At 41.9% G+C, this 26,525-nt stretch overlaps 2 protein-coding genes across 8 annotated transcripts in view; both read left to right on the forward strand.

The window, feature by feature from the left end:
- LUC7L3 (LUC7 like 3 pre-mRNA splicing factor) overlaps nucleotides 1-11,958 on the forward strand; it is a 72,422-nt gene extending 60,464 nt beyond the window's left edge. For all 7 annotated transcript variants that reach the window (XR_013487231.1, XR_013487233.1, XR_013487232.1 and 4 more), the window contains one exon: nucleotides 8,535-11,958. The gene's annotated coding sequence lies outside the window, so the exon portion shown is untranslated. The remainder of the gene's footprint in view (nucleotides 1-8,534) is intronic.
- Nucleotides 8,609-25,904, forward strand: LOC144457756 (transmembrane protein 14A-like). The gene is made up of 2 exons (XM_078156067.1): nucleotides 8,609-8,696; nucleotides 16,426-25,904. Exon 2 carries the CDS (start codon nucleotides 18,518-18,520, stop codon nucleotides 18,938-18,940), a length of 423 nt encoding a protein of 140 aa, XP_078012193.1. The 5' UTR covers nucleotides 8,609-8,696; nucleotides 16,426-18,517; the 3' UTR covers nucleotides 18,941-25,904.
- Nucleotides 25,905-26,525: the final 621 nt, after the last annotated feature.

Here is a 26,525-nt window from a genome sequence, read left to right on the forward strand (position 1 = left end):
AGATCATAGACTTGGGAGTCAGGAAGACCTGTGTTCAAATCCTGCCTCAGACCCTGTGTGAACTTGGGCAACTCATTTAATCTCAGTCTCACTTTCCTCATCTGTAAAATGGGGTTAATAGCACCTACCCTTCCAAGGCTATTGAGAGAATCACATGTGATAACATATAAAGCCCTTTGCAAACCTCAGAAAGTGTGATATAAGTGTTTACTATCATTATCTAGTCGAACCTGTATGCCCCACTACAGCATACTTGACACTTAACTGCAACATGCCGGACAAGTAGTTGAGTATCTACTTGAATCCGGGGGCAGGGGGTTGGGGGGAGCAGGGTGTAGGACTCCTCATTTCTTAAGGTAACAATCCTGTGAAACCACTGACCGTGGAAATTTAAATTGGAGATGCTGTAGCTGCAACATGCTTCAAGCAAAGAAGGCCCAGCTGATGAGGCTGACTGACATCTGGAAGAGAGAAAGGCAGCAGCAGTGAACAAATCACTGAAAAAACATTTATTACACACTTACTACATGACAGATACAAATACTAAAATCGAGGCAGTCCTTGCCTTCAAAGAGCTTACATTTTTTAAAACAAATTTTATTTTTTGTCAAAACATTTTCTTCCTCTCCAGCCTCCCCCCAATTGGGGGGGGGGAACAAAACTCTTTTAAGAAATATGCATACAAATTCCTATATTGGCCATGCCCCAAAATATCAAGTGGCATGATTCATCATTGGTCCTCTGGAATCACTTGGTCATGGAATTGATCTGGGCTCCTAAATCAAATTTGTTTTTACAATGATGTTATAATATACATTTTCTCCTGGTTCTGGTCATTTTCATTCTTCATTTTACACAAGTCTTCCCAGGTTTATCTGAAACATAAGGGACCGACATTCTACTAGAGGAAGACAACACACATAAGATAGGTACGCTTTGAGTTGCGAAATCACAGGAATGGTGAATGAAGCTATAGATCTGTTGATCAGTATGTTCTTTCCAAGAGTAATAGTGTTGATTTCATTACTGTTCCCAAAGGTAGAGATGGAAGGGGGTAGGCTGAATTTGAAGGGTACAGAGACAGTGAAGGAGGTCAGAGAGCAGGTTGTGGAGGACAAACAAGTACTTATTAAAATAAACATGTATTTATTTAGTGCCTACTATATACCAGGCACTGTGCTAGACCCTGATGATATAAGTACAAGGGTTTGTTGGACCCCATCTTTGTATACTATCTCCTCTGCCACAGATACCCCTCTCCTTCCAGTTACTTGGACTCACAACCAAGGTGTCCTATGTGATTCCTCATTCATCTCATCTATGTCTCCTTCTCTGCCACCACCCTGGTGCAGGCCCTCATCATCTCACATCTGGACTATTGCTACAGCCTGTTGGTGGGTCTCACTGCCACAAGCCTCTCTCCTCTCCACTCAATTGTCAAATTCATCTTAATGCCCAGGTCTGACTCTGCCACTTCCCTATTCAATAAACTCCAGTATCTTCCAGGCAATAACCTCCAGGATAAAACACAAACTCCTCTGCATTCGTACGCCCTTCATATCATGGCTTCTTCCTACCTTTCCAGTCTTCTTGCCCCAGCTGCTCTGTAATTCAGTGCATTAGCTTCCTTGCTGTTCCTCGCCTGAGACTCTCCATTTCCTAACACTGGCTGTCCCCTATGCCTGGAAGTTTCTCATTCATCTCACTCTCTCCTGGTTTCTTTGCCTTCCTTCAAGTCTCAGCTAAAATCTCACCTTCCATAAGAAGCCTTTCCTGATCCCCCTTAACACTAGTGCCTTGCCTCTGTTAATTGTCTTCAGGTTATCCCATACATAGCTTCATGTTGTTTCACCCATTAGACTGTGAGCTCCTTGAGGGCAAGAACTGTTTTTTGTCTTTCTTTGATCTCTAGAGCTCAATAAATGCATTCCAACTTGACTAATGCACATTTTCTTCTCAAAATCTGCTTAGCTCATTGTGTCATTTCTTTCTACCTACTCCTCAGAAAGATAGGTAACAGGAAGGAAATGTGGTATAGCAGAAAGCTCACTTTCAGAAGACCTACATTCAAATCCTATCACTGACCCTTGTGAACCTATTGTGAGCTTGGGCAAGTCACTATACAGTCCTACTGTGCTCTAGAGCTGTTCTGTAGGCTGTCTCTCAACTACTTGCTACAGAATAGCTTTCCATCTATCTGCTAACTTTTGTGTTTTCTGAACAGCAAACTTTCTCAGCAAAACTGTCACCCAGCTGCAATTCTTGAAAATAAATTCAGGCATCTTAGTGTTATTTGTGTCAGAGCTCCTCTGAGCTGTAGTCAAGCCAGCTGGCAGACTTTCTTTAGCTTTTTCCTCAGCTGAGAGATCGACTAGTTGTGAGCTCTTATGTCCTCTGCATCTTCTGAGATGCCAAAGTATAAACCTATAAGTAGGCATGGCTCTCACCCAAACATAAGCAAGTATGATCTGGTGAAGTTTTATATGTGTTCTGGAACTGTCACATATCGATGTCACTGAAATTTTTGTTCAGATCTCAGTGTTCCTAACATGTTCGTTAATGTTCAATGGAAACACTCCGACTGTGGGTCTCCTCGGGAATGAGAAGTTGTAGTTCTAGACTTCTCAGTACCTGCCAAAGCTAACATTCCCCCTGAGAAGCTTTCTCTCCAACTCTCTACCTTTGTGAGAATGGATCGTGCCAGGGAGTCCATAAACTGAGACATACTTCTCCCACAACACTTTAGCAGCTGTGGAAGCTCTCTGGTAAGAAATGTCTGTGTGTACCTGGTGAAATGATCAGTCACCACAAAGATATGACTTATGCTCTTACTATCTTCTTCCAGAAATAAAAATAAAAAGCCCATGATGACAAGTTCCAAAGATTTACTAATGTTTACATTTTCCAAATATGCAGCAGAAGTTAGCAGCACTTTTCTTTGAACACACTGAATACAAATATGCTTTAGATATCTGGATATTCACATCTAATGTAAAAGTGGCAGGTCTATGAGTGGCGTGGGTAGTGGATATCTGATCTGGGGTCCGGCCCACCCCGTCTCCAAGAAAGACTTCCATTTTCACCTTTGTAGGGAGTCAGAGGAGGGCTGTGGCTGAGTGATCACTCCTTCACTCAAAGAGTGGTTGATGTTGGACTACACCTGCATTGATCTACCGTATATAAAAAATTGATAGTTTAGGGGTATGATTCTATTGGGATTCAGAATGAACACCAACACTTTCCCTGATTTCTCTCAGAGGAAGTTAATGATAGTAAGCAAACCCAAATGAAGTTATACAGATTAAAGTAGATAAAAGAAAACATGAGAGCAAATGAACTCTTCAATTTGGAAGTGAGCTTGACCAAGCAGAGAACCACGTCATGAGGAAAGTCTGTTCTTAGCAGCCTCTAGGGTTGCAGGTGCTAGAAATCAGGCAACATCTTGGGGGCTGTCTTTCCTACATATCTGTGACTCCAGGAAGATTTCCAACCCATCATTCAAGAGTTCTCTTTCTCTCTTCCCCCATCTCTCTTAAACTCTTCTACTTCTCTCACTAATATCACTGAATCTGAAATATCTCCTCCACTTAGATCTCTGAATCAGTCAATAAGCATTTATTAGGCACCTACTATATGCCAGGCACTGTACTAAGTGCCACATGGAAAGACAAAAGGTAGTCCTTGTTAAGCTCAAGTTACTCACAGTCTAATGGGTGAGAAAACATGCAAGCAATTCCATACAAAAAAGCTATATATGAAATAAATTGGAGCAAATCAACAGAGGCAAGGTACCAGTATTAAGGGAGATCAAGAAAGGCTCATTTTAGATGGATCTTGAAAGAAGCCAGGAGGGGCAGCTAGATGATGCAGTGGATAGAGCACTGGGCCTGAAGTCAGGAGGACCTGAGTTCAAATCCGGCCTCAGATCAAACAAGCTGTGTGACCCTGGGCAAGTCACTTAACCCCAACTGCCTTTAAAAAAAAAAAAGCCAGGGAAGCCAAGAGACAGAGATGAAGAGAAAGAGCATTCCAAGTGTGGGGGACAGGCAGTGAAAATATCCAGAGTCAGGAGATGGCGAGTGCTGTGTGAGGATAAAAAGGAGGTCAGTGTCACTGGATCTCAAAATAGGTGGGGTGAAGGGAAAGAAGTAAAGTATAAAGAAGACTGGAAAGATGGAAAGGGCCAGATTATGAAGGGCTTTGAATGCCAAGTAGAGGATTTTCTATTTGATCCTGGGGATGATAGGGAGGCATTGTAGTTTATTAAATAGGGAGGATATTCTCAGTCTTGGGCTGTACTGGAAGATGAATCTGATAGTTGAGTGAAGGATAGGCTGGGAGTTGGTGGAGGGAGAAAGAGGGGGAAAAAAGAAATTTACATGATAACTTTATTATAACTTTTTTCTTTTAAAAAAATTTTTTTAATATAAATTTATTTGTAGTTTTCAACATTCATTTCCACAAGTTTTTGAGTTTCAAATTTTCACCCCTCACCCTTCCCCCACCCCAAGATGGCATGCATTCTGAATATCCCTTCCCCTAGTCTGTCCTCTTTTCTTTCTCTCCCCCCTTCTCTTATCCCCTTCCCCTTCTATTTTCCTGTAGGGCAGGATAGACTTCTGTACCCCATTTCCTGTATTTCTTATTTACCGATAGCATGTGAAAACTTTTTTTTTGAACATATGTTTTTAAAACTTTAGTTTTCAAATTTTCTCTCTTCCTCCCTCCCCACACACCCTCATTGAAAAGGCAAGCAACTCAATATAGGTTGTACATGTGCAGTTATGCAAAACACTTCCATAGTAGACATGTTGTGAAAAACTAACTCTATTTCCCTTAATCCTATCTGCCCTCCCATTTATTCTATTCTTTCTTTTGACCCTGTCCTCCTCAGAAGTATTTACTTCTGATTACACCCTTTTCCAATCTGCCCTCCTCTCTATCATCCCTGCTCTCTTGTCCCTTCTCCCCTATTTTCTGTAGGGTAAGACAATTTCCATACCCAATTGAATGTGTATGTTATTCCCTCCTTAAGCCAAATCCTATGAGAATAAGATTACTCATTCCCTCTCACCTTCCCCTGCTTCCCCTCCACTGTAAGAGACTTTTTTCTGTTTTTTTTTGTGAGATAATTTACCCCATTCTACCTCTCCCTTTCTTCTTCTCTGAGTATAATCCTCCTCATCCCTTAATTTTATTCTCCAGATATGACCCCTTAATCTTCAACTCACCCTGTGCCATCTATCTATCTATCTATCTATCTATCTATCTATCTATCTATCTATCTATCTATATACATACATAATTTTTTTCCTCCAACTACCCTAATACTGACAAAGGTCTCATGAGTTATAAATATCATCTTTCCATGCAGGAATGTAAACAGTTCAATCTTAATAAGTCTCTTATGATTTCTCTTTCCTGTTTACCTCTTCATGTTCCACTTGAGTCCTGTATTTGAAAGTCAAATTTTCTATTCAGCTCTGGTCTTTTCATCAGAATGCTTGAAAGTCCTCTATTTCACTGAATGACCATTTTTTCCCCTGAAGGATTATACTCAGTTTTGCTGGGTAGGTGATTCTTGGTTGTAATCCTATCTCCTTTGCCCTCCGGAATATTATATTCCATGCCCTGCGTCCTTTAATGTAGAAGCTGCTAAATCTTGTGTTATCCTGATTGTGTTTCCACAGTACTTGAATTGTTTCCTTCTGGCAGCTTGTAATATTTTCTCCTTGACCTGGGAACTCTGGAATTTGGCTATATATTCCTAGGAGTTTTCCTTTGGGGATCTCTTTCAGGAGGAGATCTGTGGATTCTTTCAATTTCTATTTTGCCCTCTGGTTCTATATATCAGGGCAGTTTTCCTTGATAATTTCTTGAAAGATGATGTCTAGGCTCTTTTTTTGATCATGGCTTTCAGATAGTCCAATAATTTTTAAATTCTCTCTCCTGGATCTATTTTCCAGGTCAGTTGTTTTTCCAATGAGATATTTCACATTGTTTTCTAATTTTTCATTCTTTTGGATTTGTTTACGTGTCTTGATTTCTCATAAAGTCACTATCTTCCAATTGCTCTATTCTAATTTTTAAGGAAGTATTTTCTTCAGTAATCTTTTGGACTTCCTTTTCCATTTGGCCAATTTTCTTTTTAGGGCATTTTTCTCCTCATTGGCTTTTTGGACCTCTTTTGCCATTTGGGTTAGGCTATTTTTTAAGGTGTTATTTCTTCAGTATTTTTTGGGTCTCCTTTAGCAAGCTGTTGACTTGTTTTTCATGATTTTCTTGCATCACTCTCATTTCTCTTTCCAGTTTTTCCTCTGCTTCCCTTACTTGCTTCTCAAAATCCCTTTTGAGCTCTTCCAAGGCCTGGGACTGATTCATATTTTTCTTGGAGGCTTTGGATGTAGGAGCTTTGACTTTGTTGTCTTCTTCTGGTTGTATATTTTGATCTTCTTTGTCACCAAAGTAAGATAATATAGTCTGACTCTTTTTGCGCTGCTTGCTTATGATCCCAGCCAATTACTTGAATTTTAAACTCTTTGTTAAGGTAAGAGTCTGCTTCCAATGTGGAGAATGTACTGTCCCAAGCTTCAGGGGTTTGTACAGCTGTTTTCAGAGATACTTGTAGGGACCTGTAAATTTTCAGTTCTTCCAAGGTGGTATGATAAGGGGCGAGGTGTTTACTCCTTTCCTGGCCTGTGACCATAAGTATTCCTTTCTGTCCCATAACTGTGAGGAGGGGTTCCTCTCCACAGCCACTCCAAGCTCCACCACACCAGTGCTCCTCCTCACCCCAGCACTGCCTCCCAGAACTGTGACCCAGATCCACACACAGGCAAAGCAAGAGATTCCTGCCTTGGCACTGGCAAAGAGATCCCTGCAGTCCCTCTCTGATCAGCCACTGGATTCCCCCTCAGTCTGTGGGCCGGAAGCTCGGGAAGCAGCTGCTCCCCCCAGGGCCACACTCTTGGGGAATGGAGCTGAAACCCCACCTTCCTGTCTCAGCACCAACAGAAACAGACTTTTCCCACTGACCTTCTAAGTTGTCTTTGGCATTAGTGGATTGAGGAGTCTGGAAACCACCACAGCTGCCCAAGATTCAGTCCTCTAAGGCCTGCTCCAGGTTCACTGCGGCCTGTGCTCCCACGCTGCGCTCCCAGCCCGGCGCGATACACCTTTCTGATCAATCATCCAGGTTGTTTTGGGCTGGAAATTTGTTTCTCTTTGTCTTTTTGTGGGTTCTGCTGCTTTAGAATTTGTTTAGAGCCATTTTTTATGAGTATTTGGAGGGAGCAAGTCACTGCTTTCACTCTGCCATCTTGGCTCTACCCCCAACTTTATTATAACTTAAAAGGAATAGCAAGTTGTACATAATAGATTGCACAGTTTCCTGTCCAATTATCTTTTTATTTATACTGTTATGGAAATGCTTGTTTTGCTCCATAAATTAAAAAAATTTTTTTTTAAAGAAGAGGTAAGGAGTATGTATAAGATGTTAGGAAGGTAGATTCAATAGGTCTTGGCAACAAATTGGATATGGGGGAGGAGTTTGAGAGAGAATAAGGAATCAAGTGTGACACCTTGGATATAAGTCTGGGTGACTGGGAGCGTAGTGGAAAGGATTGGGAGGTGAGAGGAGGAGAGAAGGATAAGCAGCTCAGTTTGGGATATTTAAATTTAAGATGTCTGTAAGACATTCCACTCAGCCTATCAGGAGTCACCTCCCTGCCCCTGCCTCCCACTTAACATTGGCTTTATTTCTGTGACCCAAACATAAGAAGACATTTTGGAGGTGGTCAAAACTGAGTTTTTCTGAGTTTGGCCACCCAACATGCTCTCAACCCCATTGCTCAAATACTTTCCTTTGCCTAGAACTGCTCTCCAGTCAGAATATCTGTTCCTTCATATGGCGTTTGTTAAATGTTGCCTTAGCTCTGTCTTTATAGTCTCTGCATACTCTGGTCATTCTGACTCCAGTGTTTTGCTCCCTTGAGTTGTACTAAGCCTTTTTTTCCTACTGGTCTCAATAGAGGGCTATCTACCTCCATCACAGATTCAGAGAATGATAACCCCTTGTGTTAAATGGTGTCGCTGAATCTGGCAAATGCCATTTCAGCATTTAAGGGAGGCCCATGGCATCCCTCTAACTTTCAAAAATATTCCTGACATGTAATTTCAGTCAGTCAGTCAATAAACATTTTTTGAGCACCTCCTGTTTGCCAGGCAATGGGCTAAATGCTGGGGATACAAAGAAAAACAAAAGACAGTGCCAGCCCTCACAGAGCTCACAATCTGGTTTTCCTGCCCTCAACTACTGCACAAATTCAAAAGCAGGTCCTCTGATACTTTCTACCAAATTATATATTTTATGTGGTTTAAATGCTCACCAGTTAATTCATAGTTCCATCCCACTTCCAGGTCCGAATCTCTACTGTCTCTGCTGGTTTTTGTTGTTTTCCCCACCCCCACAGGAGGACAGGGATATTGTTCTGAGAAATTTCCTAATGTGGGTCTGTAATATTTTTGTACTATAGGTGAACCATGCTCATCACTACCAGGGGGTGAGGCATTTTCTCGTGTTGTCTGCATGCCTTGCAGTTTTTCCCTTGGCACGCCACTCTGCCCATGAGAGCTCCCAGCCTTCTAATCAACTCCTCATCCTCAGAGAATAGGGGCATCTGAAGATAAGGTTCCAGGTACTATTTCTACTGTCACTCTATCAGGACTTTTGGAATGATCAACTGCCTGGTAATTCACAAAATACAGCCTGGAACGAAGTCTCCTGGTCTGACTTTGGGCAAGACATTTCACCTCTGTGGCCTTCACATTCCTCATCTGTCAAATGACTGGGTTGGACCAGATGGTGTCTGAAGTACCTTCTGGCTTCAGATCTCTCATCTTGGGAACCTGTGACCCTGATACAGATTGCTGCATGTCTCCCCAGCTCCTTTGCTGCTCTTGTCAGTGATCTTATAATGTCCTTTTTTTTTTTCTTTTCACACTGAAGGTCTATTCAACTGCTAAGATCAAGAGACTTCTATCTGTTTCACTGTCCATTACCTCCCAATACTAATCAAATATAAGCATCTGGGTTATTAGATTTTTCCCCCCCAATAATCCTGATGTTAAAATTGTACTCAGCAAACCAAAAATGTCAAACTAAGCATTAGACATGAGGTGGGTTAGGGGTTGGGGAATAAGCATTTATTGAGTACCTCCTATGTGCCAGGCACTGTGCTAAGTGCTTTCCAGAGATTATCAGAGAATATTATTATTATTATATATCATATTATATCTATTGTGTTATCTATCTTGTATTATCAATATTTTTGACCTTCATAACGGCCCTGGGAGGTAGGTGATATTATTGCCCCCATTTTACAGTTGAGGAAGCCAGTGCAGACAGAGGTTAAGTGACTCCCCCAGGGTCACAGAGCTAGGGAGTGTCCGAGGCCCAGTGTATCCTGCAGTGTATGCGACTGTGGCTGATCAGACCACTATGAGCTTGGAAGGCCCTACCACAGGGCGGGCACAAGTAGTCCATATGAGCTTAGTTCACATAGTCGGTATGTGAATGGGCCAGCAATGGCCACCAGATCAGCACCCCAGGTCTGGGGTGGGGTGGGCACATTACCTTATCCCAAGTAGCTTTAATGAATTAAGCAGCAGCAGTAGGGATGATGTGTTCTTTGCCCTTAGAGCAAGGGATGGTCATTTGCTCATCATTCATGGAGAAAAAAAAATTAACTCTCAGGATGAAAGCTCACACAGAGATATCTCTTATGGGAGGATGGAGTGAGTATCTTTCTGGTGCACTCAGGAATGTGGCAATCCCCATCTCTTTCACTGACAGGAAGAGAAGGATGAACTGGGCCTGTGCCAAGGGTTATGGAGGACAGAAGGATAGCCCAAGTGCTGAACAGCTGTCCTCACAACGTTCTAGCCCTCATCCCCTAGATAATTCCACCGGCCTCCTGACTTCAACTTCCTCCTCTCTCTAGTCTATCCTCCACTCAGCTGCCAAGATGATCCTCCTGATGCATAGGTCTGATCATGCCACTTCCTTACTCAGTCAGTAGCTCCCATTATGGCTCAGATCCAGTATAAAGTCCTTTGTTCAGCATTTCAAGGTGTCAACAAGCATTTATTAAGCACCTACTATGTTCCAGGTACTATGCGGAGAGCTGGAAGTGAAAAGAAAAGCAAAAGAGAAATCCCTGCTCTTAAGACACTAAGTCTAGGGGGCAGCTGGATGGCACAGTGGATAGAGCACGGCCTTGGAGTCAGGAGGACCTGAGTTCAAATGTGGCCTCAGACACATAAAACTCACTGGCTGGGTGTGACCCTGGGCAAGTCACTTAACCCCATTGCCTAGCAAAAAAATGAAACAAAAACAAACAAAAAACCAAAGAAACTGAGTTTAATAGGGGAGATAACTCGGCCCTTTCCCTCCTTTTGAGTCTTCTTACACTTTCTTCCCCTTCTACACTCTGTGAGACGTGCTCGATGTTCTGCATACACACTGTGCTCCATCTCCCACCTCTACATCTTTGCACTGGCTGTCCCCTCTCCCCATGCCGGGTGTGCCCATTCTCTCACCTCCACATCTTGGAATTCCTGCTTTCCTTCAAAACTCATCTCAAAGGTCACTTTCTTCCTGTAGGCTTTCCTGATTGCCCCAGCTGCTAGTGCATTCCCTCCTCTAACTACATTGGGTTGATTTTGTTTATATTATACATGAGCAGCAGCGTGGACTAGCGGATAGAGTCAGCCTAATTGCTTCCTAAAAGCTCCGATTTGCCTTCAAGGCCTGCCCTCTGACACACATTGACTCTAACATCCTAGATGAGTCACTTCTCAGCACCCTGAGGAGAGGCATTCTGAGGTTCAAATGAGATAATGTAGATAAAGCACTTTGCAAACTTTAAAGCACTCTATTAATGCCAGTTATTATTATTATTAGCCTACACTCACCAGGCCTCTAGTCCTGTGATGACTTCATTCCCTAAGCCTTCTCTTGCACTCCTGTTGAGCTCAAACAGTGTTTATAGAGCAATTCCGGAGTGTGCAGATAAATATTTAACAATCAGGCCCTCCTACACACACTCTTAAATTTAATCTACATTAGTAGCATTTCTTAAGTCTAAACAATCAAGAAGATAATAAACCAAGCCCTGATCTGTAAATCATCACATGGAAAATTTAGCAGCCGGTGAGAGCTGGCTTCAGTACACCCCTAGCCGAAACAACTCACTAAGACTAGTTACAGGGAACGTACCAACCTCCATTGGTAGAAGGAACTTCTCATCCGGGAGTTCCCTGTGCAGACAAAATTGCTGGTCTATATCTGTATGTGTTGTCTCTTCTCCCCTCATTCCCACGTTTAGAATGCAACCTAAGGCAGCTAGGTGGCACAGTGGATGGAGCACCGGCCCTAAAGTCAGGAGGACCTGAGTTCAAATCTGGCCTCAGACCAAACACTTGACACTTACTAGCTGTGTGACCCTGGGCAAGTCACTTAACCCCAGTTGCCTTAACAAAAAAAAAAAAAAGAATGCAACCTCTCTGAGGGCAGGGGTTATTTCAGTTTTGACTTTGCATCTGCAGAATTTATCAGTGTCTGGAGGAGGGTAAGAACTTAACAAAATGCTTTATTGGTTGATTACTTGATTGATTGATGTCCAGCACACTGTGTGCACGCCCTCCTCCCCTTCCAGCCAACTTGTTGGAGGTTAAGGGCAAGAATTGCACAGAATGGGCTGTGATCTGCACAGTTGGAAGGGTCCCCCATAGCTCCTCTTCTGAGAGACCATAGGTCCAATTTGGTGTATCTGTATTTGAGTTATTTCTCACATTCATTCACAAATGAATATTTGTGTATGTATACTTACATTTGTGGAAGATTCCCTCTTCCTTTTGCTTTGCTATTCTGTCCTAATTAAAGGATTTGCTATTTGATTTTTTTTGTCGTTCAGTCATTTCAGTCATGTCCAACTCTTCATAATACCATTTGGGGTTTTCTTGGCAAAGATACTAGAGTGGTTTGCCATTTTCTTCTCCAGCTCATTTTACAGATGAGAAAACAGAGGCAAACAGGGTCAAGTGACTTTCCCAGGGTCACACAGCTAGTAAGTGTCTGAGGCCAGATTTGTACTTAGGAAGGAGAGTCTTCCTTACTCCAGGCCCTAACTAGCTGCCCCTTCGATTTGTGGTTCCTGGTCTGTTAGCAGCCAGGTGGCACAGTGGATGAAAAGCTGGGCCTGGAGTCTGGAAAAGAAGTCATGACTTCAAATCCAGCCCCTTGCTCTGTGACCCTGGGCAAATCACTTAACCTCTACCTGCCTCAGTTTCCTCAGCTATAAAATGAGGATAATAACCAGCACCTACCTGTCAGGGTTGTTGTAAGGATCAAATGGGATAACATTTTTAAAGCACTGTGCAAACCTAAAAATGCAACATAAATAGCTATTATGGTTATAGGGAATCCACTAAATTAGGGGCTTGAGTCTTATTTTAATAACTAGGTTGCCACCAAACGTTCCACACAGAATCTGGGGGCAGCAAGGGGTCAGAGCATTGTGTGGGACTCATGATGCTCCCCTAGACTCAGGGATGGATGTATTCATCGTAACCCATCCTGATCTTTGAGGATCATAGATTTAAACCATAAGGAAATTTGAAGGCCATCTATTTTTTTTCAAATTCACATCATTTAATACTGTTTTGAAATCTAGCCTCTTACTGGAGAGGCTATATGCTCCTGAAGATGTAGGAAATTTCTTTTCTTTTTTAAATTTCTTTTTAGTTTTCAACATTCACTTCTGTAAGATTTTGAGTTCCAAAATTTTTCCCCTCCCCAAGACAGCAAGCAATCTGATATAGGCTATACATGTGTGATTATATTAAACATATTTCCACATTAGTCATGTTGTGAAAGAAGAATCGGAATAAAAGGGAAAAACCACGAGAAAGAGAAAACAAACAAACAAACAAAAAGGAAAATAGTATGCTTTGCTCTGCATTCAGACTCCATAGTTCTTTCTCTGGATGTGGATGGCATTTTCCATCATGACTCTTTTAGAACTGTCTTAGTTCATTGCGCTGCTGAGAAGAGCTAAGTCTGCCAAAGTTGGTCATCGCACGATGTTGTTGTTACTGTGTACAGCGTTCTCCTGCTTCTGCTCACTTCACTCAGCCTCAGACCATACAAGTCTTTCCAGGTTTTTCTGAAGTTCACCTGCTCATCATTTCTTATAGAACAATAGTATTCCATTGTATTCATATACCACAACTTGTGCAGCCATTCCCCAATTGATGGGCATCCCTCAATTTCCAATTCTTTGAGAGGCCATTTATTCTAACTCACTCATTTTTCAGAGGAAGAAATCACGGCCCAGAAGGGCTAAGTAATTTGCTTGAGGTCACCCAGGTAGGTAGTTAAATTGCAGAACCAAGGTTTGAAGCCCGGTCTTCCAGTTCCACATCCCGCATTCTCTTCCACTGTACCAACAAGAGTGTCCGCATTTGTCATAAACCTTAGTAGGTGGTCCAAGGGTAGGCATCATCCCATCAACCTCTAAACCCATGGTCACTAGTTCCAAGGGTTTACTGCTTGGTTTTTTATCTTTTACTTTGTGATCTCTGTGTTCACAGACTCCTGACTACTTACCTGGCTTCTCCCCTTGAGTTCTGTCTTGACTACCTCTGGGCACTCCTGAGGTCTGGTCTGCTCTCATGCTTGGCTTCTCACTTTCAATACCAGCTCAACCTTAGATCTTCAGGTCCTGGCTTCCCACCCACTCTAAAATCCGTGACCAGCCACAGTCCCAGTGAGACAACAAACTCCTCTTGTCAGTCTTGAAAGTGGAAAAATAGGAAGAGGGACCAGCACACTAGTGGTTAGATCTGGGATCGGAAATCAAGCCACCGAGAAGATGGGAGTCCCTCCTCCACTAAGGCCCTCCCTGGAGGAGTCCCTTTCCTGCCTCCCTTGGGAGTCTAGGATCAAGCACCATTCTCGGGCCCTGGCTACTTTCTCAGAGCTGCAAAGTGATGGTAGATCAAGTCAGGCTGGGTAAGGTGGACACTTTCACAGCTTCTAATCTTACTGACAAAGTCTGAGAATAAATCCAACCCAGTCACCAGTATCTATCATGGGAAACCTTGTGATTCTGATAAGCACTAATGCAGCTTAGAATTGTGGGGGTTTAGGGACTCTCCACCCCTGATAATCTTCTCGAGTCTCTACAAGAATGTGGCAGTGTCAGGAGGCAGGGGGTGCTGTCTAATCCCATTTTTCCCAGGAGAAATTTACAAACAGAGGGGTGGCGTGGTGGGGGTGGTGGGAGGGAGTGATGGGAATGGGCACAGTGTCTTTTTATTTTTCTCCTGGTGCTAAATCTTCCTCTCTTAGTGCTGAAATTTCCCAGATTCCCCATGGGAATCCGTCACAAAGTTGGAGTGTGTATGAGAGAACAACAGAGATTGCAGAGCTGGGTCCATCCACCCCCTGCCCTGACTCCTGGTTACCTCTTCCCCTTCCAGATAGAATCGGCAGGTCCCATCATTTGGAAGCTGAACAGAACTGATAGTGACAAGGTCCTTTCCCTATAAGCCTAGGCATATTCTGGTATGAGGGCCAAGCCTGGAGAGTCAGAGGAGCTGGGTTCATATCACACCTCTGATACTTACTTACTCTTGGGCAAGTCGATCAATTTCACTGGACCTCAGTTTCCTCAGCTGCAAAATGAGTGGGTGAGAAACCCAGAGACTGGGCTTCTAAAGTCTCTTCCAGTTCTAGATCTAAGAGCCTATGACTCCTCAAAGGGACCTTTAAGTCCATTCAGTTCAGCCATTTTATGTGTGTGTGTGTGTGTGTGTACATATATATATATACAGAGAGAGAGGAAGAGAAGCAGTGTTTTGTTTTTTTATTGTTGTTTTTGTTGTTTTGGAGGCAATTGGGGTTAAGTGACTTGCCCAGGGTCACACAACTAGTAAGTGTCAAGTGTCTAGTCTGAGACTGGATTTGAACTCAGGTCCTCCTAACTCCAGGGCTGGTGCTCTATCCACTGCACCACCTAGCTGCCCCAGAAGAGAGGCAGCGTTGAAGGAAGAGTGGACAGTGTGCTAGGCTCCCTGACTGTGTGACCCTGAGCAGCTCTCTAAAAAGATGACATTCAGCACTAGGAGAGGAGGTTTCCTCCCTGGGAGCTCCTTGGGTCAGTGAAGTCACAGGTCTGGACCAAACAACAGAAACAGATTGAAGCTTAGGATTATTTGTAAGGTTCAGCACTCTGCAGAAGCAGAGTGATCACAGAAGTCATGGTGTTCCTATTTTGTTCGTAGTTATATATTTTTTTTATCTAAAAAAAGGTTTATTAGCATGATTAAAAATATTTCTGAAGAATTATAGTCAGAGAGAAAGTAACTTCTTATCATGGAAGAATCAGTTGTAGCATGATAAACAATGTTCGGAACTGAATGGACAGCTTTATTGCCAGTCTCCATTTGATTAAGAACAAACCATATATTGGTTGTATATAATTGTGACTATTGCTTTGTGTTGGATTGAGTTCCTAGGTCATCATGGTTGGATTGTGGGCTGCATTGTTGGAGTTAAAAATTAGTTTAAAACAACAAAACAAAAACTCAAAGCAAATAAAAAAAGAAAAGAAAAACAACAAAATCCCTAAAATGAAGTCTTCTCTCTTTATATTTCTCATCTTCTAATAACCCTTCCTCAATAGGACCTTCCCTTAAAGGGGATAAGCAAAACAAACCTCCCACTTCCCCTCTGTGACTGGAGGGCAGGGTGGTGGGCTCCAAGGTTTCAGTTTACGCAGAGGGCTCAGCACTGTCTTCTCCCTACTTCCCACCAGCTATGTCCTGCTTTTGGACATCTTTGGACCTCTCCATCACGCCTTCCTTCACTAGAAAACTCATCGTTATCCTGCAAGACAGAGCCTGCCTGGTTCTCACTCGCACGTCATCAGCATCCTCTGCCCTCAAACTGGACCCTCTGACAGGAGGCCAAAGCCAGGGTCTCCAGGGCCTGTATTTGAGGAGGGGTCCAGCACAAGCCTCTCTCCATTTCCCATCAGCTCTGCTGTTTTTGGATTTCTCTGGGATTCTCCACTCCCATAGGATGCTTTCTCCCTCTCCCAGGCTTTTCAGCTTCCTTGGGTTGTCTATTTTCTCCCACTAGAGTATTAGTTCCTTGATGGCGGTGCCTATTTCTGTTTTTATTTGTGCTTATATTGCCAGCCTGTAGCGGAGTGCCCAGCATATAGTAGGTGCTTAATAAATGTTTATTGACTGATTTGCTGAATGCTCAGAGTTCCCCTAGAAAGTGATGGACAGGTTGGGAGGAGGGGACTGGCCCAGAGGCAAGAGGACCAGAAGTTTTGTTCTTTCTCTCTTCAGTCAAAACAGCCCCAGGCCCCAGGGCAGGAGTTCAAAGCTCTGAGCTTTCCCGGAGGTGTGTCCCAACGTCAGCTCTCTGGATTCAAGATTGCTCCTAATATTGATTTGAATTTGGATTTCTCTTAAGGTTGGTTTCCCTAACCTCATGGTGGTCATTGTGTGTTGAGGCAGGTCTGGGACCTCCTAGGCACTTAGGAGACCCAAAAGCCAGATCAACATAGCCAGAGGCCACCTAGGTGGTGGACTGAGGAGAGCACAGGTTAAGCCTTTCTTTGTATCCCTACCCACCCACCCCTCAGGCCAATCAAGTCTTGGCTTTGTTGCCTTTTAAGGGAAAATATAGCCTAACCTAATCCACGTTAAGGTAGGGAGGAAGAGGGAAACCCTGGTAGGAGATGGTCCTCTCACACAGGTCCGCACACTTATTGCTACCCTTATGACCTTGGCCCAAGTCACTTTCACTTTCTGAGCCTCGTTTTCCTCATCTGTAAAATGATAAGATGAACTAGGGGATTTCTAAGATCCCTTCCACCTAGGACTGGACATCCTATGCTCTACTGAAAGCAGAGTTCATTTCCTTCTAGGAATTCCTTGTTTTAACTTTTAGATGGGACACCTTGATAGCCCAGCCTACTGAATCACCCCAGCCTTCCTGGTTAACCTCCCCATCACTTCTGACCTCTCTGAACACTTGTTCCAGGTGCTTCTCAATTCTCCACATTAGGATAACCAGCATCTCCATAGTTACTGATCCCTTACCCTGGCCCTAGTGGTACCAAGGCTGCTCCTAAATCCATAAAGGTTTGGGAGAAGGAGGGGACTTATTTTACCATGTTATACAGATGTGAATTCCTGGGGACCCCACTTTGTGATTTGTCCCAAATAGGTAAGCACTTTGTCCCTCTGATGACAGGCAGTGGGGACAGGGAGCTTATCTTTGGTGCCAAGGAGATCTAATTTCTTTTTTGCTGTTTGTTTGTTTTTGCTAGGCAATGGGGTTAGGTGACTTGCCCAGGGTCACACAGCTAGTAAGCGTCAAGTGTCTGAGGCTGAATTTGAACTCAGGTCCTCCTGACTCCAGGGCTGGTGCTCTATCCACTGTGCCACTTAGCTAGCCCCCTAAGGAGATCTAATTTCAAGATATTATGTGACTCTGGGTAGGTCACTTCTCAGTGACTCAGGTAACTCTAATACTGTTATAGACAGTTGCTAGTTTGCATGAGGGATTCCCTACATGAATAAAATCACAGCTCTTGAATCCCCACCCCACCTGCCCCAAAAAAAGGAAAAGGAAAAAAAAGAAAGAAAGAAAAAGAAAAAAAATGAGCACATTGACTCTAACTGGGACATGTTATATGCAGCTCACTCTTCACATCCCACGGGGACAATTGGCGGTGAATGGAGATCCAGGTTTCTAAAACATCGTAGTCTCCTTCCACCAAATTCCAATGCACACCAATGGCTCAGGTCTGGCCATTGCTTTGCAAGAGAGACCTGGTGATGCCAGAGAAGACCCAGAAAAAAGCAACCAAGATGATGAGAGGCTGGAGTGGGCAAGGGTAGCTTATGGGCGTGGAGATTAGAACAGCGAAGGCTGTTTTCTTCAGGATAGGAGAAGGTTGAAAGCAGGTAGCCTAGAAAGCCACAATGAGGTTTTAGCATCCCTGACTGCTGTGCAAAAACAACCTGTGGGATGGCTGCGTGGAATCCTGCTGCTGCCCAGCTGGTCAGTGACAGTCAGGTATTTCAGACTCCTCTGCCCCAGCCCTGAGGGGAGCGAATTTTGTGCACAGGCTAATGTCAAGCTTCCCAACTCCTATCAGCAAGAAAAGAGGTTGAAACAGAACAAAACAAATACCAAAAGGCTACTGATTGTGACTTAATTATAAATACCAATCTTAGTCAAGTGAAAACAGTCTCCTAAGGATCTTCTTCCACATTGGTACCCCACTTCCAAACTGCTTTATTTCTGTAACCTTAGTTTGCAGCCTTAGTGCTTTCTTTTACTAGAGAGACACCATGGCATAGTGAATAGGGCACTGTTCTTGGAGTTATTAGAATCTGGGTTCAAATCCTACCTCAGAAATGTACCATGGGCAGAGACCAGGGAGGAGTGGCAGGAGGAGGAGGAGGAGGAAAGAAGGAAAGGAGAAGGAGAGTTCAAAGGGTACTGGAGGCGGGATGGGCTCCAGGGTGCAAGATGTGTACCATGGCTATTGACTGGGTTGATTTTGGATATACTAGCGTGATAGCATCTGGAGGCTTTTTGGGCTATCATCGCAAAGGAAGTGTTGTATCTTTGGTTGCTGGTCTCTTCTTTGGCTTATTGGTGGGTTGTGGATCTTACCGTATCTCCTGTGACCCCCGAGATGTCAAAATGTCACTATTCACTCCCTTCTTTCTGGCCACTATCATGGGCATAAGGTTCAAGAGATACAAGAAAGTAATGCCAGCAGGGATTGTGGCTGGCCTAAGCCTTTTGAGGATTTTGCGACTCATCTTAATACTCATATAAGAATCCCCAGACACCAAGGACTTAATTCCTATCCTTCCACCACAGCAGACTAAATATGTTCTTTGTACTTGACAGATAAGTTTCAGCAAGAAGTATCAAGCATCTATAAAGAAAAAGATAACGACTAGCAAACTGACACTTCTCATATTAGCATTAGATTGCAAACTTTTTTTAAACCAAAAAGGTTTTCAGCTATTTCTTAGTTGATAATCATTGTTTCCTAAAGAGAACTTAATGAATCATGTCTCATTGATCCTCATTTCCCCTCCTTTTATTTATCACTATGGAAGGTGCAAAGTCATTGTCCACCATTGCAAGTTTTAAAAGTCTTTTATATTTGTTTACTGAAAACTCCAAAACCTGAGTCACCAAACAAAAGTTTACATGGCAATAAAACTTGTCAGTTAATAGGATGCCTTATGTGTGGTTTGACTAAAATACTAAGTGATTGTCCTAGTCTCTGTTTGTCTTACAAGCTGCATAGGAAATACTTGTGTCCTGAATTTTAAATTTCATTCTACCCTCTGCAGACACTGGATAAAGGAGCAGAGTGTAACCAGTATTCAAATAAAAGTTCTATTAAAAAAAAACAAGAAAAAAGAAATGTACCATCTGTGTCACCTTGGGCAAGTCACTTAAATTCTCTATGCCTCTGTATCCTTATCTGTAAAATGAAGGGGAAAGGATGCCTGATGGCCCCTAATGCTATCTGCTAACCCTCCTCCCCTCCACAGGCCCCCTCAAGGTGAAAGGCCCCCTAAGGGTGAGTGGAGCAGAGGCCCACCCAGGTGGGCAGGGTTTGATTCCAGCTTTAAATCTATGATCCTACAGTTCATCACTTGCCCTCACTCTCACCCTTACCCTAACTCATCATCTACTGCATCTTTTTATTTCCATCTCTGAGATGTTTTTCTTAGCCCAAGTGACCACCACCTTAGTTCAGATCCTTATCACTTTTCCTCTTTAATTATTGCAAGATTGTTTCCTTCCTTCTTTTCTTCCTTCCTTCCTTCCTTCCTTTCTTTCTTTCTTTCTTTCTTTCTTTCTTTCTTTCTTTCTTTCTTTCTTTCTTTCTTTCTTTCTTTCTTTCTTTCTTTCTTTCTTTCTTCCTTCCTTCCTTCATTCCCTCCTTCCTTTCTCTCTTTCTTTCCTTCTCTCTTTCTCTCTCTCAGACTGCAAAGCATTTACTGGAAATCAAACTGGAAATAAATCTGCTCTTTCAACAAGTAAGTTCTCCAGGTTCTTAGGTTCCATCCTGTCCATCTCCCCGTTACATGCAAATAGTCTATAGTCCACATCTCTCATCTCCTAATCATCTCAGTTATCTCCTTGAATTATGAAAATTCTTGGGCTAAGAGGAATAAGGGAAACACTTTAAAGGAATCAGCCCATTCCATCATTTACCATGACCCCTGCCCTAGTCTTACTTTTCTCAGGACCTGATCATACAAGTACTTCACTGGGATGGTTTGCATAGCTCTCATTGGTCCTAGGTACCAAAGGCATGGTGGTAATGTCATTTTACCTCAACTATCATCTTCCATATTTATAGATTCTGAGTCCCAGTCTCACAATTGTAGAGCCCACTGCTGTCCATCTGATGAGTCAGGCCACTTGGATTTGCCTCCCTAGGTCGTGATCAATTTTGTACAAAAGAAGCTTCAGTTCAGGAAGAGAGTGGTATGGTTCAGGCACCACTACCCTGGCAGATCACTGCTGATTCTGGACCTCAAAGTACTTTCCCCCCTCATTCTCCTCTTCCTCATCACCAGGCTCCCTGTTCCATAGGAGAAGCTCCAGGTCAGGGTTGGAAACAGGCCCATTGTGGGGCTTAGGACCTGTTTACTGTTGGAGTTAAGGGCTTTGAGGGTGATGCAGAGGGGGTATCCCAGACAGAGGGAAAAGCCTCGCAAAGTCAGGAGGCTGACCTGGCCCTCCCAGTAGATCTGCTAGCAGCAAAGCACAGACTTCCTAAAAAATCTCAGTAATGGAGACAGTTGGGCTTGAGACTCTGGAGACCAGCTAGAACCCAGAAGCCCAAGCCAAAGGCAAGAATGCCACCAAGACAGAATCTCAAATTTTTGTTTTACCTTGGAGAAGAAAAATTAGTTTCTTTATTTTCTTATACTCAATCCATGGTGAACTCTAGAATTTATTTCCTTTCATATAAAATGAGGGGTATGGGAAGGTTTACTGAAACATCAAGGAGTAATGGCATCACAAACAGGAACCCCTGATCTAGGACAAAATACAAACTCCTCAGCCTGCCACTGAAAGACTTCCATGATCTAGTTCTATTTCTCTTTCCAGTCATTTCGTTTTGCTTCCAGTTAAAGTGGCTGATCTTCATGAGGCACATCTCTAGCTCTCTTGCCATATTGGTCACTCTCATTTGTCCTAGTCACAGTCTGTACTGTCTAGGTTCTTCTTCAAAGGTGGTGACCATAACTGAATACAGTGCTCCAGAAGTGATCTGACCAATGGATATGACTATAGTGAGTCTACATCTTCCCTCTTGGCTTCTGAAAAATACGCCATCCAAGACCCCTTAAATACCTTCTAAGATAACACTAGGTTTCAGGTTTTGGGTTATCATGTCACATTGTTTACTTGCAATTGAAGTCCACTAAGACCTCTAAATTTATATATAGATATATATGTGTGTACACATGCACACAAGTGCACACTCACATGCACACATATATGTAACACACATAAATATACTATATAAACATGCACATATGCATGTATTCCCATAATTCATATACATACTTGTACATATGTACATGGGCAGCTAGCTGGCACAGTGGATAGAGTGCTGGGCCTGGAGTTAGGGAAATTCATCTTTGTGAGTTCGAATCTGGCCCTTGACACTTACTAGCGGTATGACTCTGGGCAAGTCACTTAGCACTCAGTTTCTTCATCTGAAAGTATAATGAACTGAAGAAGAAAATGGCAAGAAAACCCCAAATGGAGTCATGAAAAGTTTGACACAACTGAAAAAAAACTGAACAACAACATACATGCACATACACATACACATATACATATATCATATACATGTAGATTTGGAGATTTTAATAGACTTTAATTTCAACATGAGTCAACAGTGTGACACAACATACATCTACATCTACATGTAAATGATTGGTAGCTTGTCTTTGCAACACAGTCATTTCACTTGTTGTTCCAGATTGAACCCTCCTTTGTGATAAAGATAATTAAGCAAAATCATCTACCACAATGGCTGTATCTAACCATGTACACAATATTCAGTCCTCTGCCTCTCAGTCACGATAACAAAGTATGTTCCGTTAATTGCTTCCCAAGACCTTCTTTGGTTTTTCTGTGTCTCAGGATTAGGTTTCCTTTTGGTAATTATTTTATTTGCATTGTCATGGCCATTGTGGATGAAGTTCTCTTGACTCCATTTATTTCACTTTGTATCAACTCGTATAGATTTTTCCTTATATCTCTGATCTTCATTTTTGTCGTTTCTTACAATACAGTCATATTCCACTGTATGCATATATCCTCATTTTCCCAGCCATTTTCCAAACAATGGTCACTTATTTTTTTTCCAATTCTTTGCCACCACAAAGAGTACTACTGTAAGTATTTTGACCTAATTTGGATTTTTGTTTCTTCCTTTAACTTTCTTGGGGTATATGCCCAGTAGCAGAATTTCTATATCAAAGGATATAGACATTTTAGTCACTTTTCTTTCATAATGCAAAATAGTATTACTGAATTGGAGCATGTTTTCACGTGGTCATGTATAGTTTGCAATCATTATTTTTTTTTCCTTTTTTTTTTTTCTTCGAGGCAATTGGGATTAAGTGACTTACTCGAAGTCACACAGCTAGTAAGTGTTGTGTGTCTGAGGTCGGATTTGAATTCAGGTCCTCCTGACTCCTGGGCCGGTACTCTATCCACTACGCCACCTAGCTGCCCCTCAATTGTTATTTCTTAATATGTTTTTTTTGACTATCTACTGCCTCTTGATCTTATGTATTCATTTGTGTCATTTTCTACCTTTTTTGGATATGGGTCTTTTATTGATGATATTTGACAGAAATATTTTCCCTGTTGTCCATTTCTCTTCTCATTCTATCTTTGTTGATTTTATGTATACTTCCCCCCCTCCCCAGAATGCGGCCTCTACCCAATAGCCATGGGCACTGATAATGCTGACCCCATAACAAGGGTTAGTTGCCACTAATTTGTTGAAATAGTACTAGGAATTTGGTAGTGAAGGAAAGAACAAAGTAGCAGGGGAGAAAGAAACAGTCTGTGGATGTGGACCTTGTAGGATTCTGCTCATTGCAGCACAGAAATATTTACTCTTATCTCTTTCCTCTCACAGAAAGAAATTGGAGCAGCTGCTTCCTTCTCTACCTCAGAGCCATAGGAGAGGGATGTTGTCTCTAAGCAGTTTGGGTCATCTTACTAAACCTGTTCTGCTCAACACCATATGTCTACTGGTCATATACCCTGCTCTATCCATTATCAACTATGATGTTAACCATAGCAGCAACAGTGGTAACATCTTTTAGAGTCTTGATAGGGAAGATTAGGTGCAGTTAGGTGGCACAGTGGATATAGTACCAGACCTAGAGTCAGGAAGACCTGAGCTCAAATCCAGCCTCAGATACTTATTAGCTGGGTGACCTTGGGCAAGTCATTTAACCTTGTTTGCCTCAGTTTCCTCATCTGTAAAATGAGCTGGAGAAGGAAATGACAAATATTTTTGACATGAAAATCCCAAATGGGGTCACAAAGTGTTGGACATGACTGAAACAACTGAACAACAATGACAACAATGACAACAAAAGGGTAGACCAGAGGAGCACGTATCCAGAGACAGCTGAGTGTTTGACTCTGGAAAAATCCATGCGATACCAGGATGGATTCTGAACTCAGGCTTTCAACCTAGTTTGTTTCCCTTCTGGCATTTCTCCAAAAAGTCTCCACAAAATAGACTAAGAAAACCCAGGCCCACAATATCAATGATACTGGATTCTGGAAAGTGTCATATCTCTACAGCAAAGCTCATGAGACATTACACTTATATATATATTCACAATGTTTCTTCCTGTAAAATGTAAGCTCTCTGACTGTAGGAATTGTATCATTCTGTTTATATCTAGCACCTTACTTATATTGGGATGTAGTGGAGGCTTAATAAATGCTTTTTGTTAGATTGATTATATTTTATAATCTACTTATCTCTTGTTTAGTAAGGAATTTTCCCCCTAGCCTTAGTTATGAAAGGTGCCTGACATTGCATCTCTTCTAAGTTTTATAATATGTCCTTTTACATTCAGTTTGCTATGCATTGTAGTGATTAGAGCAGTGGACTTAGAGTCAAGAAGACGTGAGTCCAAATCCTGCCCCAGATGTTCACTAGCTCTGTGACCCTGTGACCCTCTCAGTGCCAAAGTTTCTTGGATTGGACTTGATGGCCTCCATGTCTCTTCCAGCTTAAAAGCTAGGATCCATTTTAAGTTTATTGTGGTATCTGGTGTAAGATGTTGGCTTACATTTAATTTCTGCCAGACTTCTTTCCAATTTTCCCAGAAGTTCTTGTAAAAAAAAAAAGTCAGTACTTCCACTAGTAATTTATGTTCCTGAATTTACAAACACCAGACTGCTATTTTCAACTGCTGCTATTTGTTGCTAACTAGTCTGTTCCACAGATCTAATTTTTTTCAAAACCAGTACCAAAAAGTTTTGGTAACTACTATTTCATAATATAGTTTGAGGTCTGATAATATAATTCCCCTCCCACTCATCTATTTTCTCATTATTCCTCCCTTGAGATTCAAGACCTTTTATCCTCCAAAAAAATTAAAATAAGAATACAAAAGAAATGTAAAAATGAATTTTTATATTATTTTGTTCCCTAGATCTTTTTCCCCCCCACATGAACTGCTGTCTAGACATATTTCTTCATCCTCTTCTTGTAAAGTTGATTTTAGAACCCAAGTGTACAACTTTAAATTTGTCTTTATTAAATTTCTTTTTGAAAGGAAATATGGTGTTGTGGAGAGAGGGAAGGTCTCCAAGTCAAGAGGGCTTGAGTTCAAATTTCCTGCCTCTGATGCATTTTGGCCATGTGTCACCTAATGCCATGGGAAAATCACCTAACTCCCTCGATGCCCTAAATGCCTCTCTATAATAGTTGCTATATAAGTCTAGGATATCTATGTATGTGTGTGTGTGTGTGTGTGTGTGTGTGTGTGTGTATAGTATCACCTACATATGTATATATAAATATAACATATGCAGCTTACATTGACGCATATAACCTATATATGTCTATAAGTTGCTGAATTACATAAGTAAAGTTTCCTCACCAGAAACTTTTACACAACATCCATGAAATCACATATCCAGTGCTGCCCCCTCCCTGAAAAATATCTATTAGATTCAGCCCATTATTTTAACCTGTTGAGATCTTTTTCAGATCCTGTGTCTCTCATCCAATGTTAGCTAAATCTCCTGGCTTCATGTCCTCTGAAATTTTAACAACCTGTCACTCCTATTACCCTTAACCCACTCATGAATAAAAATGTTGAAGAGCGCAAGAAAAATTCTTCCAGATAAACACCAGCTGAAAACAAGCAGTTAAGGTTTTGAACCTTCTTGGGTGCATTCCAGACACTGAAGAGCTATTCAAAGCCATTGAGCATGAGGAGTTCTGAGACATCTTTGAAATGAAGAGAACTGAACAAGGGAATACTATCCAACTAAACTAGGAGAAAGAATGTTGGATTTAGTGTTCTCTCCTGGCCCCTCAAATTATCATGTATATCCTTATCTTTACCTTTTGTCCACCTCTCTAATAGAATGTAATCTGGAGCGCAGGGACTATTTTTCATTAGTCTTTGGCACCTCACTGATCAGCATGGTGCCTTGTTTGTAGTAGGTGCTTAATAAATGCATGTTGAATTGGATTGGATTTGGAGTCAGAAAAACTGGGTTTGTGTCCTCCCTGTGTTTCCTAACTACTTACGAGTTATGTGATCTACGAGCAAATCATTTTACCTCTCTGAGGCTCAGTTTTCCTCAACTATAAAATGAAGATAACAAGATTTCCACTACCTACCCCATCAGGTGAGGCTCACATGAAAGACTATTTCTAGCATGCTTGGTAAAGCTTAAGGCACTGGGAAGTAGTTTGGAAGAAATTAAATTACAAACAATATCTATCTTAATAAAACTATGGTTAGAGGGAGAATTCTTAATCAACAAGGTATAGTGGAGATCACAACAGACAAAATAGATAATTTTGATGAATTGATAAAGTGAAAAGTTTTTGCACAGATAAAATCAATTCAATAAGGATAAGAAAGGAAACTATTGATTGGAGAAAATCTTTACATCAAATATTTCTAAGAAGGGTCTGATAGCAAAGACATATAGATAATTAACACAAATATATAAGACCCCAATGAATAATTGATTAAAGGATATGAATAAAGTTTACAAATGAGAATTACAAACTATTAACTACCATGTAAAAGGCTGTTCCTGAATCACTAATAATAAGAGAAATGAAGATAAAAGCATCTTTAAGTTT

Source organism: Phascolarctos cinereus, unplaced genomic scaffold, assembly GCF_003287225.1.
Source record: "Phascolarctos cinereus isolate Bilbo 61053 unplaced genomic scaffold, phaCin_HiC Scaffold_5;HRSCAF=322, whole genome shotgun sequence".
NCBI classification, from domain to species: domain Eukaryota; kingdom Metazoa; phylum Chordata; class Mammalia; order Diprotodontia; family Phascolarctidae; genus Phascolarctos; species Phascolarctos cinereus.